The 16281-nt window shown below is 38.4% G+C and overlaps 1 protein-coding gene across 3 annotated transcripts in view; it reads right to left on the reverse strand.

Annotated features, from left to right (window-relative positions):
• Positions 1 to 16281, reverse strand: part of BAZ1A (bromodomain adjacent to zinc finger domain 1A) — a 63735-nt gene that overhangs the window by 1685 nt on the left and 45769 nt on the right. For 2 of the 3 annotated variants that reach the window (XM_030274640.4, XM_030274639.4), the window contains exons 19-26: positions 15660 to 15823; positions 15332 to 15486; positions 12681 to 12829; positions 7940 to 8020; positions 5217 to 5464; positions 4883 to 5106; positions 3144 to 3613; positions 2018 to 2160 (exon numbers count right to left, since the gene is read on the reverse strand). In XM_030274640.4, the coding sequence (XP_030130500.4) occupies positions 2018 to 2160; positions 3144 to 3613; positions 4883 to 5106; positions 5217 to 5464; positions 7940 to 8020; positions 12681 to 12829; positions 15332 to 15486; positions 15660 to 15823 (1634 nt within the window). The remainder of the gene's footprint in view (positions 1 to 2017; positions 2161 to 3143; positions 3614 to 4882; positions 5107 to 5216; positions 5465 to 7939; positions 8021 to 12680; positions 12830 to 15331; positions 15487 to 15659; positions 15824 to 16281) is intronic. The other variant, XM_041716764.2, reaches the window with a different exon arrangement.

The following is a 16281-nucleotide window of genomic DNA, read 5'->3' on the forward strand; positions in this document are numbered from 1 at the left end:
TCTGCCTATGTAAAACATTAAAGCAAATAATGTATCAGCAAAAACCATTTATGTTTGGTTTTTAAATAAACAAAGGAGTCCTACACAGCCACCTTCATTCCCTGAACTGAACACTACTTTTCAGGCAGTGTTTTTCTTTTCCCCCCCATCATTCAAGCAGCAGATTACAACAAACATTAGCCAGCAATTTAATAAATAAATCTACTCCTAAATGCCCTGTGAACAACTGTAAGAAAATCGCATGAGCAGATAATCATTATGGTGTCCCAGCTATTCCCATCTGTCAAGTACAAAAACTGTTTTCAATATTTTCAATTTTTTATTTTTCCTGTAATATATTACAATGTTAAAAGCTCTTTAATCATGAGTAATAACCATTTTGACTCCACCACTATTCGTTCCGAATTCAGAGATTCCATTTACTTGTGTTGAAGAGCAGCAAGCAGGAGACTGTACACAAGTACCAGAGAGAAACCACCTCTCCAGAACAACGTCCATGGGATCAAGGGTCAAGGGAGGGAAGGACTGCCTAACCTGTAAATATACTCATCATTTGGATCCAATTTTGAATCCCAGTAAGCACCAAGTCTAGGGTGACTGTCTCACAAAGAGGGGTGGGAGAAGCAAAAGAAAAGGTATCTGATCCAAACATGACTTCCCCTCCTCCAAGGATAGATACCCACATGCACTATCATGTCTGTTTTAAAACCAAGTTTTTGGTTATGGCCTGTAATTTTACTCTAGATCAAGTGCAACCTGGAAATGAACCTAAAGGAAGAATTAGTAGAGAAATATAATTAAATTGACATATTTTTCATTCCTTTCCCTTTAGGAGTGCTGTTTATATAATTACTAAAAAGAAAAGTATTTTTCTCTTTCTGGCTTGCTGTGCACTGCTCGTTCAATGTGTTCTTTACATTGTCTTAAAAGCAGCTGAAAGTTTAAACCAAAATATCTATCATGATGAAGGAAACCTGGGTCAGGTATGGATTTCTCCTTCCATCTATATAGAAACTATCCCTTAGTGATTGATGCAGGCAAACCAGAATGCACTGAATTCTAGCAGTTCAATTTCAGCATCAAAATGAAGTTGAATTCTCCATCCTTCCTTGCATTCACCAGATTCTTGCCCATCCCCACATAATTCTAATACTCTAGTAGGCAGTCACCAATCTCCATTTCATTCAAAATTCCTCTCCTCTTCTACGCTTACTTTATTCATTCACATGTGTACATCATTCTCTTTGTCCAGACAGATTAATCCTTCCAACTATTTGTGACTCTGAACTCAGTGTTTCAGGTCTTCATTAAACACTTATCATTGCTAATTTTAGCAGAGCTCTGAAACAGCAAACTCTAGATCCTCACAAATGCTCATGCAGAGTTGCCCCAGAGGACTTGGAAAGGACAGGCACTTTGGCAGGGTCAGATAGCTCCAGCAGTGCCTTACAATGGACAAGCCAGCGCAGCCTGCAGAAAGCAGCTTTGGGAAGTTCTCTTGTAGTAAAAACCTCTGGAGCAGCACTTACTTTGGGTACCAACATTATCATCCAGTATTTTGAAATTTAAACAAGAGGGAAATGAAGAATGAAGCTACAGAATCATCTTCTTACTGCATTATAGTTAAGATCAGTGTGAAGTTGTTTCTATCTTATTACTTACTGCAGGTTTCTTCTCAGAAGGTCTTTGCATAAATTAAAGATTAATTCAACTAATTAATAACCACAAGTTTACCTTTAGCAGTCGGGTGCTCTACTTATTTGGTTGGGTTTTTTCAAACCAAAGCATTTCACATTTTAAAACGCACAGTGAAAAGCGTATTTAAAATTTTGCCAATAGTACATCAATTGTAAAAGTTGTTTCTGGCACCAAATATCTGAGCTGAAATGGAAGAGTTCTCCTGAATCCCACTGCTTGGCTCTATCCCGATGTTTGCACCATGCTGTAAATTCCCAAGGTTTACCAGCAGCAAGCAGAACTCAGCCATTACTGTTCCCTCTACAGCTCTCTCAGTTACCTGGATTTTGGAAACCAGTTTCATGAAAGGCCAGCTGTCATCATGTCGCACCAGTTCCACTATGAGCTGTTCAAAAGCTGAGAGTTCGTGGACTCCGCCCTGACGTCCTGAACTTCTCCTGTTCAATACTGGAGGAGATGATTCTGGAAAAAAAGACAACCCAACACCCCACTAGATAAAAATTAAAGCCTGACAAGTAAAAAAAAAAAAAAAAAAAGGCTGAAACCCTTGGCCTGAAGTATTAACTATAGTCCAGTCTTGTCATTTACTACTCAAGTGTCTCTCTTGTCATACAAAATGCTAAGTACCAGGCCTTAGCTGGGTGCCTCCTCCATTGTATTAGTTTTGTACATGATTTTTTTTTCCACTGATTTCAATCTTAAAACAATTTGTTAAACACTTGAAGAAAAGCCCTGTTAGAGAAAAAACAGAATAAGCTGCCTGCTCCTAACTTTTACTTTCACAAAACCTCTATTCAGACTGGTTTTATCTGCTTTCAAGAGTAGTCAGCAGGGTGGTTAAAGGAAAAGCTCAGAAATTCTGAACAGTGACAGACAAATGGTGAAGAATACAAGGCTGCTACACTGGAGTGCAAGCTCTTTTACACTCTTCAGTCTCACACTGGGTCCTTTTTGTTTTTACAAGGTATTGTATCTTTCCAAGTATTTTCTTACCATCAAAGTATTACCTTAACAAGCAAGGACACTGTTAGCCCTATACCAGGCAGACAACATTTTTCTTCTGATAGCAGTTTCTTGTTCTGTGTGTATATTCCAAATTTTGCTACCTTTCCTCTATCTGTGTTCTTCACTGTTTAATTCTTTAATAAAATAAAATCACAAAAGCTACAAGTAAACATTTGCATGGGTTAAGGCACTTCCAAATTTTCTATCCACTTATTATAGAGCATATTGTGTGCAAATATGAAATTTCAAATATAGATACAATAAATCTCAGATGGCTGAAAATTTTAAGGTTCACTTCTGTCACTATGAAAGAAAAACTGTCTCACTGGAAGCGGCAAAACTGCCTTCAACCACTACTTATAGTCTCCATGCTCTACCACACAAATATTCTAGCAAGGAACAGAATGTGGATTTCACTGTGATAAACATATTTCTCTAACCTGTAGATTGTCGTTTTCTGCCTCTTCTCTTGGGTTCAGCAACAGGAAGAGAAAGCTTTGAAGCAGAAACTGGAAATTTCCTAAGCTGTTCACCAGGGTCTGCAGTATCAACAATTCTAAACCCAAGAGAGTTGGAAGGATTGTTCCCCAGTGTTTTATCAGCGCTCTTTCTTCCTCTTCGTCTTCTTCGAGGACTAAGTAACTCCACAAAAACATCTGCTTGTAATGAACTTTGGCTCTGACGAGTGGTCCGGCTATTAAGTCTTAAAGTGGGCTTTGTCACTGCTGAAGAGGCTGATTTTATGTTTCTTAAACCCCTTCTGGTAATTTTTGATGAAGATTCAATTTGCTGGCTCCGAGAAGCGTATCTTGCCTGACGTTGGCTGTTCTGACTTGAGAACGGATTGTTGAGCTTGGCTGCTCTCATTTTTAATGGAAACTTGACCTGAGATCTTCCTTGCTTTGACGGGCTACAAAGTGAACAGTTATGTTTATTTATTACAAAATTCCATTCGTCTCTTTTCCCTCAGTTTTCTAATTCAGCATTTAAAAACCCCAGCCATTCAAGACTGAACTGGTAAGCAGCTGCCTTGCAACCCGATGCAGTCAGTCACCCATAATTACCATTAGCTTAAATACTCCTCCAGGGTCTCTCAATGAAATATTATGTGGAGTACATACCTTAAAGAAAAGCTCAGAATTCTGATCACCTTTGCAGCTTATGCAATAGAAATACATTCACTGGAGCATCAGTTATCAATTTCTTTAAATCACTTGTTTCTCACAGCATGTGTTAACTACTAGGATTTCTGAACATTATTATCAGCTACATAAATAAAATGCAGTTGTACAATGCTACTTATAAGAATTATGCTCTGGTATTTATAACTAATACTCAAGACTCCCCCTTCCTTTACAGGGGAGAGACAAGATCCCAGAGATAAATTTATTTCCTGAGGACAAGCACATTCTCTCCAACTACCAAATCTCAATTGTCAGAGCTGCAAATAACCCTGCTTTAGTCAATTCAAAAGACTGTACAAAAAAGAGAAGAAAAATACTCTGAGACCAGAAAAGTTTCCTTCAATTTTTATGTTGCTAGCATGCATATCAAATCACATTTTTATTGAGCTTATCACTTTGTATTATTTAGTTGATTGTGTAGTGTGTTTTGGTTGGTTGTTTTTCAAGAAGGTTTTCCTGGATTGTTTGTTTGGGTTTTGTTTTGGTGGTGTTATGGTTTTGGGGGGCTTTTTCAGTGGGTACGAGTGGTTTGGTTTGTTGGCCTTTTTTAAACAGCTACTGCATTAGCCCTTAAGCCTTCCCAATGTCATGTGGCCTCTGATGGATTGCGTTCTCTAATGTTCTAATACTGTATGTATCTAGTCCTCCAAAATTCAAAAGTGGACAAAAATAACTCCCAGTTTTCTCCAGAAAACTTTTACTCTTTGAAACTCTCTTCACTTCACATTCAAAAAGTAGTTGTACAGCACTGCACCTCTGATGGCCTTCTCTCACCCATACATTCAAAGCTGGAATTTTTATCCTGAAAAGTGAGCCCAAGTCCAGTAGCCCTAGCTTTTGTTAGTATTAAATCTTTTGGTAAGAGCCAAATTCACAACAAGCTGCCATTTTTCTAAAAATAAACATCTTTTTCAAACTAGAGTTTCAAGATACATGTTTATATGAACAATTACTCCAAATAATGATCAAGGTGATATTTTAACAAGTCTATTTACCTTATCTCTTCCTCCTCTTGAGATTCATCCTCCTCATCTTGCTCTTCTTCATAATGCTCCTCCTCACTTTGTCCCAATTCATCATAGTTTGCCTCTTCTTCCCCTTCTAGTTGTTCAGCAGTCTCTTCATCACTTTCCACAGAAGGTCTCTGTCTGGAGGAGAGGCGTCTAGAGCGCTGTTTTGGTCGGCACTCTGGGCAAAACCAATCTCCTTCAGGAATGGCCTAGAAACAGAAGGGGACATTAAGAGAGAAAGCGTTAGCAATATGCAAGTACGTTATAAGAACTATTCAAGTCCTGTACGCAAAGGAAGCAGTCCTTTCCCCTGAGGTACCTTCAGCTTGGGCCTGATGCAGTACGTGTGGTATCCTCGGTCGCAGCCATCGCACAGCACCATGCTTTCTGCATCGCCTTTCTTCCGACACACTTTGCAGCGCGCATTGAGAATGGACTTGGACCAGATGACACTTCGATCCAATGTGGACAGGTGAAGGAAGACTTGGGACAAGCTGGTAGAAGAAAGAAGTGACTCTCTCCAGCGATCCAGAACTGTTTTATAGGACCGTCCACCATCACTGGCATCTTCCATTGAAGAAGGGGATTTAAAAAAACAAGAAAAATGACAAACCCCCACAGAATTATCAAACTTTTTTCAAATATCCAGGTTAATCTCGAATAAGAGGCAATACTCTGACTTTCAAACAGACAGCAAGTAGCAAACTGGGATAATAGTTCAACCTCTGTCTTATCTCTTCAGTACTGGAGTATTTTCTCCATGCTTTCCAAGATGCTGGAGCTTTAAGATTTTACTCTTCAATTACTACTCAGCTTAGAACTTGCATATACATAGGTCATTAATGAGACAGTAAACTCAGATATCAACCTGGAAACCTAATTTGATTCAATTTATAAAGTATAAAACATTACTTAAGATCATGAAAAAATGATCACATGTCCAATTTACCTTCCTTTGTATTTGCATCTGGAAGTCCCAAAATGTTTAAAGAAAGTACCTGAAACTTCACGGGCAAAGAACAGCTTGAAAGGCACTTTTCACCCCCACTTGCTCCAGTACAGTCTACCAGAGAGCCTTTCAGCCCTCTGCCCATGCCTCACTGCCTTCATTCCTGCCCTGCACTCTGCCTTCACAAGCACCCGCATCTCTGTGTGGCTGACGAGGTTGGGTGACTGACCTGGATGAAATATAACTGTTTCTTTAACACCTTTTAAGCAATATAGCACATAGAAGGGACCTGTGGGGCACATCAAGTGTCAAACTAAGTAACACCTGAGTTCCTAATTAAGTTTAAAATAAACAGGGGAGGGAACAGGGGTGAGAAATTAGATGGCATTTTCAAACAGTTTTTGGTTTGCAATCCAGGCCACAGAAGCGGCCACACTAACACTGAATAGTGAGGGGGCAGTACTGAATGGGAATGGGCAGCTGAGAACTACAGAAGCAAACAGGGTGTTTGAGAACCTGAGAGAAAATAGAAGGTATATATGACACCCTGCACTACTGCTGCTGAGCAGAAAGCTGATTCCTCTATTGAAGCCCTAAGTTATTTTTTGCATTTTAAAGTAAGAGAGTTTGAGGACAGGAAGAGATAATACAACAGTGCTTTTGGTTATGGAGATGTCTGCCGACTTCCCTTCTAAAAGTGATAGTCCAGCTACTACTGCGTGATCTCAGTTGATTAATGATGTACTCCAGTCTATAATACCATCCTGCCTGCTGGACTGCTGACAGTGGGGACATGAATGGCCTGTGATGCACCTGTCTGCCAAATGCTTTATTCTCAGGAATAAGAAGAGAAAATACCTAATAACAAATAAAATGCAAGAACAAAAATGAGACTAATTGCTCTCCTGGCAAGACCATTCTGCCTTCTCATCAACTGGCTGCCAGGATTTGTCTAATCTTGCATACATTTGCATTAGCAGCAAGCAGCACAAATGAAGTGATGGGAGAAGGCAGAGGATAAACAGGCAACACAGCTTCACAAATAAAATACAGCCCCTCCTGAACTGCAAACCTGTATTTCCTAACATTTCCTATTACTTAGACCTTAGCCTTCCTGTGTTAAGTTTAGTCTTCTGAAGACAGTAGAAAAGGTCCTTTTCACAGCACTGAAATGTATCTCCATGTATTTTTTTTTTAATTCAGTAGGAAAATTAAAATCACTTAAATCTTATTTTTACTGTAACTCTTAAAAGACACTTTATCTTAAGCATATATATAGTCTAGTAAGCATTTCTTTGGCTAACAATGACAGCTTGAGCATTATTACTTTTATTTGGAGGTTATTTTCACCCTGGATTGGCTCGCGAATATAGTTCATCACACAACACAACAAATATATTGGAACTGGGAATTTGCAGAGCAAGTAGAGACGAAAATTACTGACCACAACCTGCTTCAGCATGTCCTGCTGCTGAAACAAACAAGCCAAACAACACCCACTGTTTCAGATCCCAGTTTGTAAAATAAGAAAAACAGTTTTTTCTTCCATCCATCATCTTTCTCATTTATATTGTTAACTCAGAGGGAGAAATGGCCTCTTTCTTTGTATCTGAGCAGCTCTACACAGCGCAGTGGGATACCCTTCTGTCAGCTAAGTCCTCCAATCCTTGCTACAATGCAAATGAAGTCATTTGACAGATCTATGCATTCATCTATCAATAGCTAATTGAGTTCAGGAAAGTGTTTTCCATTTTAGTTTTTCTAGAAAGGATATGCAGTTGCACAATGCTGTAAAGTTTCAGAAAAAAGGGGGACATTAAAAGAAAAGGGGAAAAACCCCCAGGATTATGTGAACAGGCAGATTTTGATTCCAAAGTGAAAAAAAAAATACAGTTCTTTATTTCTGGTTGCAGAAACCTTTTTCTTAGTTTTAAATATTTGAGCTGTATTTGTTTCATGTTTAAACCTCAGGCTTCAATACCTTCAATGTAAGGAACTGGCTACAAAATTAAGTAAAAAACAATTAAAAAAAAGAAAACCTGATATTCAATGCTTTCTAATTCTTAGCAATACAAGTAACATTTAAAATTTACCATCTCTCTGACTAGTCTTGTCTTTCACTCTCTTCCTCCTTTCATACCCCCAGTGGTGCCTTTCATCATCTTCTGCATTACCTAACATTAAATTCATACAGTTATTTCAAATACCTTTTTGAAGCATGGCAGATTATTTTAATTAATTTTTATATTCCATAAATGTGGAGTCTAAAAACATGACTTGAATAGTGGCTCTCAATATGTGCAGACAGCGAAGGTAGACAGTGAAGGGTAAGGGAGTACTGTGCATCGATGAATTGCACATCCCAGTGTTTACTTTGAGTCCCACTACAAATGGAATGCTTGAACTAAAAGCTCTGAATCCTACCCTGCCTTACCTTTCTCTCCATCTCTGGTGCAAATGGCCACAGGAGCAGATACTAACCACAGGTTTCTCTCTCAGCAAACAATTTATTTGGTCTGTGCTACCATAAACCTCCTCACAGCTCAAAAAATGTAGCCAGGTTATGGGCACAGTTCTCAAGGGCCAAGAGAAGTAGTTCATCTGTCCATTTTAAACAATGTATTTTGGATATTTTGGTGCAGGTGTGTTCTCAAGTATTAAAATTATTAAATTAACCTCTCAGGAAGGAAGAGTCATGGTCAACCTCCTCTGCTCCAATTACAAGGCACCTTCTTTGACTGTCTTCTCTGAAGAGTAAAAAAAAAATTCTTTATCATAAAAAAGCCCATTTCCACCATTGCTGCCTCTGCTCATTAAATTCTGCAGGGAAGTAATGAAAGCATAAGAAAAAAGTATGTGTATATACCTATCATATCCCAGGATACTGTTAGAAGATGTATGATGTTATTATGAGGACAATTATAAATAGGAAAGGAAACAGCTTTGGGAGTTCAGGAAACAAAGATAAAACCTAAAAAGAAAGGAATTTAATAAAGACAAGCAAAAAGGAACAACAAAAAAAGTTGGTTTGATTTTTTTGTCAGACAAGAAGTGCATGGCACAAGTTACAAAGCGGGTAAATGGTTCCCTCAATCAGTCTCAAAGGTGCTCCCATGAATTAGAATCCAACCTTTTGCATGGAAATCTGAAGGATGCTTAAATGACTGAAGTCCTGAACTAGTGCAGAAAGCAAACTTTTTTTGTGGATGCCTCACTGAACTCCAGGGCAACCAAATCACTTCATTTTATACCTGAATTTTCACATTTCTGTAAAAGGAATGATGAGACCTATTACTGAACTGCAAAGTATTTTGAAATGTAAGGAAGAGTAAATTTATATCAAAAGAGAAGCAAAATTCATATAAAAACTGCGTGTATTTCTTCCTTTTCAAAAAATTTTTTTTCTGAGAAGCAGCACTTCAGAGTTTCCTTCTAACAACTATTGAAAAAAGAAAAAGGCTTTTTTACATCTTAACTCTGAAATTTTTGCAGGAAAGCAATGTATGCAACTGTATTCCCTCCTTTCCATGAGTCTCCTGTAACACTACCTTGGGCTGCACTGAAGGAAAAACAACCAAATTTTCCTAGTAATATTTAAGAAAAGATTTCAAAAAGACAATTCATAATTAAGAAATGCATACAATTTAAATCATGTTACATTTGATCACCAGACAACAGAAGATTAGTGGGCATCAAGCAGTTTTGTGAGGCTGAAGGGGCCATTTCTGGGGTTTCCAGATCTCCTTTCACATCGCTATCTTCTCTGTCAGTCTTTTCTTGCTCTTCCACTTGAACATTTGGTATGCACCTCAATTCTAAACCTATCAGAATCACCAGCAAGGCTCTTGGCAGCCTGATAGAGTCTCAGACAAAAACAGAGCCGAGAGGAGCAGCTGGTCCTTTTATTGCTGTGCTGGGTCCCTTTGTCTGCTCTGCACCCTGGAGGCCATCAGCATAAACCTGCCAGTGACTGCAGGGAATTTCAGTGGGCTGGCTTTAGGGCTAACAGCCATAAATGTAAACTAAAAATTGTTAAGTATGGCTCCATTCCCTAACAGGAACAGAGAAAAGGGAGGGATAGAGGGCAAAGAAACTTGGCAGTGAAAGCAATAACTGAAATACTGACAAAGGCAGCATTTCCAGTGTGGTTTAAAGCAAAAATGCAGGGGCACTCTTTTTACTGCAAGTGTTCCCCTGTACTGCTACCAAAATGGAACTCCCAGCACTTGCTTGACTTCCAATATTTTTACTTCAGTGGTTACTCAATCAGCCAAAAAAGTTGGGATTATCAGATTTACCATGATAAACAGATACACAAGGGGGGCTCCCCTACATAACTGGAACAACTATTACAAAAAATCCATCTTATTAGAAAAAAAACAGAATGAGTGCAGAGACACAGTAATCTATATAAGAACAGTTAAACAAAACCAAGAACTCCTCAAACTAAACGCCAGTGGTTACAAACTTAGAGTTAATTTTTATCATCAGAAAGCTGTTGGTCACACTCTAGAGGAGCCAGGGAAAAAAATGCATCACAGCTTTGAGCACACAGCAGTCCCGAGAAACAAGTGTCCACTTTTCATTAAAGGGTTTAGTGGTACTACAAACACCTCCTTGTCAAGTTAAGTTGAGAACTTTTCTATGTCTGTTGTATGTATACAATCTTGCCTTCATTCACATTCACTTCCTGCTAAAAGCAGCCCATTACGCAACTGAAAACATGAGACATTTGGCACCAAAAAGCAAGAGGGAACCTGACACTGTCACTTAATGATTAGGGCAGCAAGCCAGATCAGAGGACACCTGGGATCCTTCCTGCTCCTCAGTGATGTAGGTTATTCTATACATTACTGTAATCTTAGAGCAGTAGCATTTTTCACAGCAGAAGAGATGCATGGGCACATTACAGTAAACAAACATCAGAGATTTAAGACATGCAAAACACATATATTTGCTTTCCTTATATACTCCCTTTATACGGTATAAAACACCTAAGAGAACAGGATTTCCAAGTTAAAGACAAAGCCAACCCACCGTCATTCCAAAGGTAAGGTAAAAAGATGAACCAACATAAGATTATGGCAGAGCAGAAACCGCCAAAAAGAAGACATAAGGCTGCTAAAAAACTTTCTCTCCAATACTTCTGGGGCATTTTTCTTCTTCCAGTCTTTTTGCTCTAACTCAGGACGTATGATCAATGGCCACAGCCTGCCAATAACTATGTTTTTCCCCTTAGGGGAATAGTAAACTTATAACTGTTAGCAAGTGGCTGCCAGCAAAATACTCTCAGACCTCGTATGGAAATGGAAGCATATAATGCACAATTGTATTTACAACTTGTACATGAAAAGTAGGACAAATGCTAGAAGCACTGTCAACTAACTGTTGCACAGGTTGCAATCTAGTCATATAGCAGGAAATGAGCTGTATCATGTCTGGCTTGGAACGTGCAGACATATTTGAGTTGACCAAACACTCAGCCAAGTAAAACCTTTAAACAGCTGCAGTTTCAACTATTCCTGTGCTCTCTCCTTTCATCTCAATCATTTGCTGCACTTCCCTCTTCTAGAGGTCATCATACTGATATCAGAAGCTTGTGGAAGGGAACCCATGCCCACGTGTCTGTCTCTGGCACAAATCCAGCTCCAAGCCATCTTCAGTGGCAACTGATACCCAGACAGCAGGCTCCATGCATGAGCAGCCAAGATGCAGAAACAACTTCAGGTCAACTGCACCAACAGGGCATTAACATCTTGTGTTAACACACCAAAACCTGCATTTTTGTCTTCAACTACTACAGCAGAGTCTGCCAGAGCAGAAGATTTTATATACAGTGACTATCCGAGGAGAGTATCAGTCTACCAGGGTGTGTAGTAGTTGCTGCTCTGCGGGACCCTGGAATGCACTGTGCTGGCAAACCAGAGGCGAGAGGTAAAGCAGCCCAGCAAGCACAGCAGCACAGCTCTTCCCCAGTGTGCCACCAAGACAGGAAGTCTGACCAAGACAGACACCTTGGGAAGCAGAAACTACCTTTACACATTTCTCTAAGATCAGAGTCAATTTCTGAACTGCAAAAGGATCCTAAGGAATCCAGACCTGAGGGATCATGGGCAAACAAACTGACTTTATGCACTTTGGATCCTCTCTCTCACCTCTGGAGCCTCATCAGAGGAAGCCAAATAAGAAATACGTGTCAAAGTCAAACTATAATCCTGCTTTGGTTTAAATTGTTCTTGCAACAATTCCAAGTTATTTCCAAGTTTTACAGCACAAACACAAAACCTGAGAATCTTAATGTTTGCAATGTAAGTATTTCCTATACTTTACTGTAAGTGTTCTGTTATTGCTGAACAGGGTGATCCAGGCAAACTAGGCTTATATTGCTTTCACTGAAACAGTTTAAAAAGAAGCAAACATTTTTGCAACCTAGAACTGCATGATATACTGACCTCAACAGTAATTCTGAATTATAGTGTTCCCCCAGAAAGCTTGATCATTTATGCCTATGGGTACAATTTGTCTCCCAATGCATTAGTGTAACTGTAGCACCACATAAACAAGGTCACTGAAAAAAAATCTGTGTTAAATAAGCATGCATTTAAGAATTTGCTTGTTAGTTAATACATTTTATATCTATACATATAGACATGTAAGTGTGTTAACTTTTCGTTCTTTTCCCCAAGATGTCCTTCCAAATCATCCAGTCTTACAAAACAAGCAAGTGGGTTTGGGGTCAGGGGTCTTACTGCATCGTTGGGGTGGATGTGTTTGGTTTGTTAGTTACAAAATCTTACACAAGACTAGAAACACAGTTTCAATTCTGAGACTTACCAAGAGGTGCTTTGAGAAACCTGCGCTCAATTCCTTGTTCTATCTGAAGCAGTGCAGATGCCAAGTAGTGGACCACATTACTGACTGGCTGAGGAGTACTCGTGCTTGTTGATGCAGCACTTGGAGCTTCGGTTTTTAACCCAATGAGTCTAGAAGAGAAATGTTTTGAACTATCTTTGAAGTCTCGGAACTTAACACCAGAGATACTTGCAAATGTAATCTACAGAAGCTTCTTATTTTAACTTCATGTACACACAAGGATTACTGACATGAATGGATACTAGAGAGTGTGACAAGCTATCCTAGAGCTTATGTTTGCTCAGCTAGCCTAGTTGATCTAGACAAGTCATCTTTAGGTAACAGTTACATAAATTGCAAGAAATGTGGATGACAAATTTCAAAACAATTAAGATTTCCAGAAAATCTGATGTGACATCCATCAGCTAGTTTATGACAGATTTCTGTGAAGAACAGTCCCAATAACTCTTCCGTGAAAACACTTCCTGTGGTGAAGTGTAGCCTTTTAGAACACATCCACCTGCAGTTCAACTACATCTTCAAAAATATTTTTGAGAAGAAAATAAAAACCAAATTAATTTTTAAATGTAAATCAAGAATTGTTAACTTGTACGTCCTCATCCTTGAAGGATCTTTATAAATACTTTCATGTAAGGGTGGTTAAAAAAACCTCCCAAACAATAAAAAAAACCCTAAAAAACCCTTAAACCAACCAAACAAACACCACAAACAAACAAGCAGACCACCAAAGAGGTAGTTTTCTAACAAAACAGGACCAAAAGACTAAGTAATCATTTCAAAATGTAGCCAATCTTTCTGAACCACAAATGTGCAGGAGAGCAGCTCACACCACTTAAAATGAAATTCCATTTCTACTTGGAGTTTATAAAAAATTAACTAATTAAAACTGTCTGGATTCTGCCTTATTCTTGTGAATAAGCAATGCTTTTGGTTGTCCCTGTTCATTTTTTCACACTTAAAAGCTGTTCATTATATTTTGCAGTCACACACATTTTGAGAGCCTGAAAGCAAACAGAAAGAAAGCTGCGTGGTTATTTACATTTCACTAGTCAAACTCCAAGGTCTTAATGAGATGTCACTTGCTCTGAGGTGGATAAAAAGCCCCACATCAAAAGCAATCTGTCACATGATTTCAGAATCCCATAGTCTGATTTAATATGCAAGACTTTAATATTAGAGTAGACTTTATTCAGAAACTCTGATGTAGTCGGTATCAAATGGAAAAAAAATTAAGCTACAAAGTTCTGCAGTTGAATTGAGAGTTGACAATGGAACAAGTATCTAATATTTAAGTGGCAACAGATAAAGTTTCTTAGTTAAAACAGTGGAATACTTCTATATTGTGGTTTTCAGGAACCAAATGTCTGTAAATTGTGTGATTAATATAAAGGAGGACCCCATCCATTTTGCATGGAACTAGAAAACTCTGATTCAAAGCACAGTCTTATAGGAAAATTCTAATTCACAGTGATTAATAAGAACTGAAATAAAATGGGACGAAAACCTGAAGAACTTCAAATTCGTAGCATCCAACACAGCACTCATTAGTCCACTCAGAAATACAGCTTTTATAGAAGTCTAACAGCAGAAATGTCACAAAATACGTAAAACAAACAGTATGTTAGTACAATGACTGTCTCAGATGAATCTTTTTTTCCTGAAGTATTTCAATATTCACACCCTATCAAGAGATACAATTTTATATGCATTAACTATATTAAGGTAGACCTTTATCTCTGACAAGTATGCAACTTGTGAGAATTAAGAATTTGGAAATCTTCACCCTTTCTGTGATTTCTGAAGTTTGATTTACTACAGGAACTGCTATCAGAGAGCCACATCTGTCTCAAATGTTTAAAAACCAAACACCACAAAACACTTTACAGCTACAACATGGTAGGATTTGAGGTCTCCTTCCTTTCACTATGCTGCAGTTTGCTCCATAGAAGTATTATCAATCCTAAAGTTGTAAGATCACATCCATTTTGCTGCTATGCTTAAAGTTAATCAAGACCATGGCCTGTTGCCCCAGTGGTTCCTACTGTGACTCACGAGGTAGAGTGAGCTGGCCAGCCCGACCAGAGATTAGTTACTATGACCATTTTTCCTTTTGAACACCCCTACTCTTTTCAGAAATTGAAGTGGTTTTGATTTTGTTGTTTTGGTTGGTGGTTTTTGGTTTTGTCTCTCGTTGGAGGTTTTTTGTTTGTGTGAGGTTTTTTTGGTTTCGCATTTTTTTGGGGGGAGGGTTCTTCTGGAAAACACATCATCAGTTGCCAGTATAATTTTTCCCTGCATTTAAAATTTCTTCAAAATGAATACACATGTTCCTTCTTTAATAATTAATGTTTACTTTGAACAGTGTAATATCTGAACACTGAAAGATGTAAAAATTGGTGCCTTAATCTTACATGGTAATAGAACAGTGTCATTTACACACTATAAACCAAAGTAAAATCCTGCATTTTAAGATTTACAGTCTTAAAAATCACCACGTGGACGAATTTGAGGGTAAAAATAATTTGATGGTCAAAAAGTCCCCAGCCAAACAAAGTCAGAGCGCTGCTATAAAACTCAGAGAGAAGAACCATTATTTAAACTATAGCTCTTACCTGTCTTTCACAATAAACTTATCATGATCATCAGTTTCCATTTCTTCAGATTCCTCATTCACAGTTTTAATAATGCCATTTTCTTTGTTTTCATCATTCAGAAACTCATATCTCCCATGTTCCAGGGCTGCTCTCCAAGCCTGTCTGTCTGTAACCTGAAGCAAACATACAAATTTGAGGTTTCTAAAGAATCAAAGAACACAAGCTTTTAGTACCCATTACTATCTACATTTAATTTAATTATGCTTTTAGTAAAACTATTGCATGCAAGAGTTCTCATTTAAGTTACAGACTTGATGGCACCACTATGTTCTTACATTACAAATACCTTAATAGCCCCCAATGTTCCTTGGTAGATCCTGTCCTCAATGTCCAAAAGAAAGTCCCTAAGTCTCAGTTCAAGCTGCTTCTCTGCAGATAGGTGAGATCCATCATGGACATTCTGCATCCTTCCCCGTCCTATAGGAGGTCTGACATCACTTTGAGGTTTTTCTGCAAGAACGGCAAGTAATTTGGTCTTAGTATATCTTGCTCCTTTAAAGGCAGCAGTTGGCAGAGGGAACAATAGTACAAGACAGAACAAGCTGAATATAGAGGTTCAAAATTCCCTTCTCATAGCTAGGTGCCAACACCAACATCTGTGACAACTAAGGAATCTGATTCAACCAAGCAGGGTAATAATGACCAAAAGATGGCCAATAGATGATTGGCATCCATCAGAACAACTCATGAGAGAAATCCTTGCTAATTTAAAAGTAGTTATTTTGTCTTCAAATTCTTTTGAAAGTTGTACATAAGTAACACCAGCCTTGATCTAAGTGCTAAGAGGAAAAAAAGAGAGAATAAAGTCACATTTCTATTATTTATTGCTCTTACAAGAGAACGCTTCAACTGTCTTTCCTGCAAGTATCTTTATCATAGAAACACTTATAATAACCATGTGCAACTGA

The sequence above is a fragment of the Taeniopygia guttata genome, chromosome 5 (assembly GCF_048771995.1).
Source record: "Taeniopygia guttata chromosome 5, bTaeGut7.mat, whole genome shotgun sequence".
Lineage (NCBI taxonomy): Eukaryota > Metazoa > Chordata > Aves > Passeriformes > Estrildidae > Taeniopygia > Taeniopygia guttata.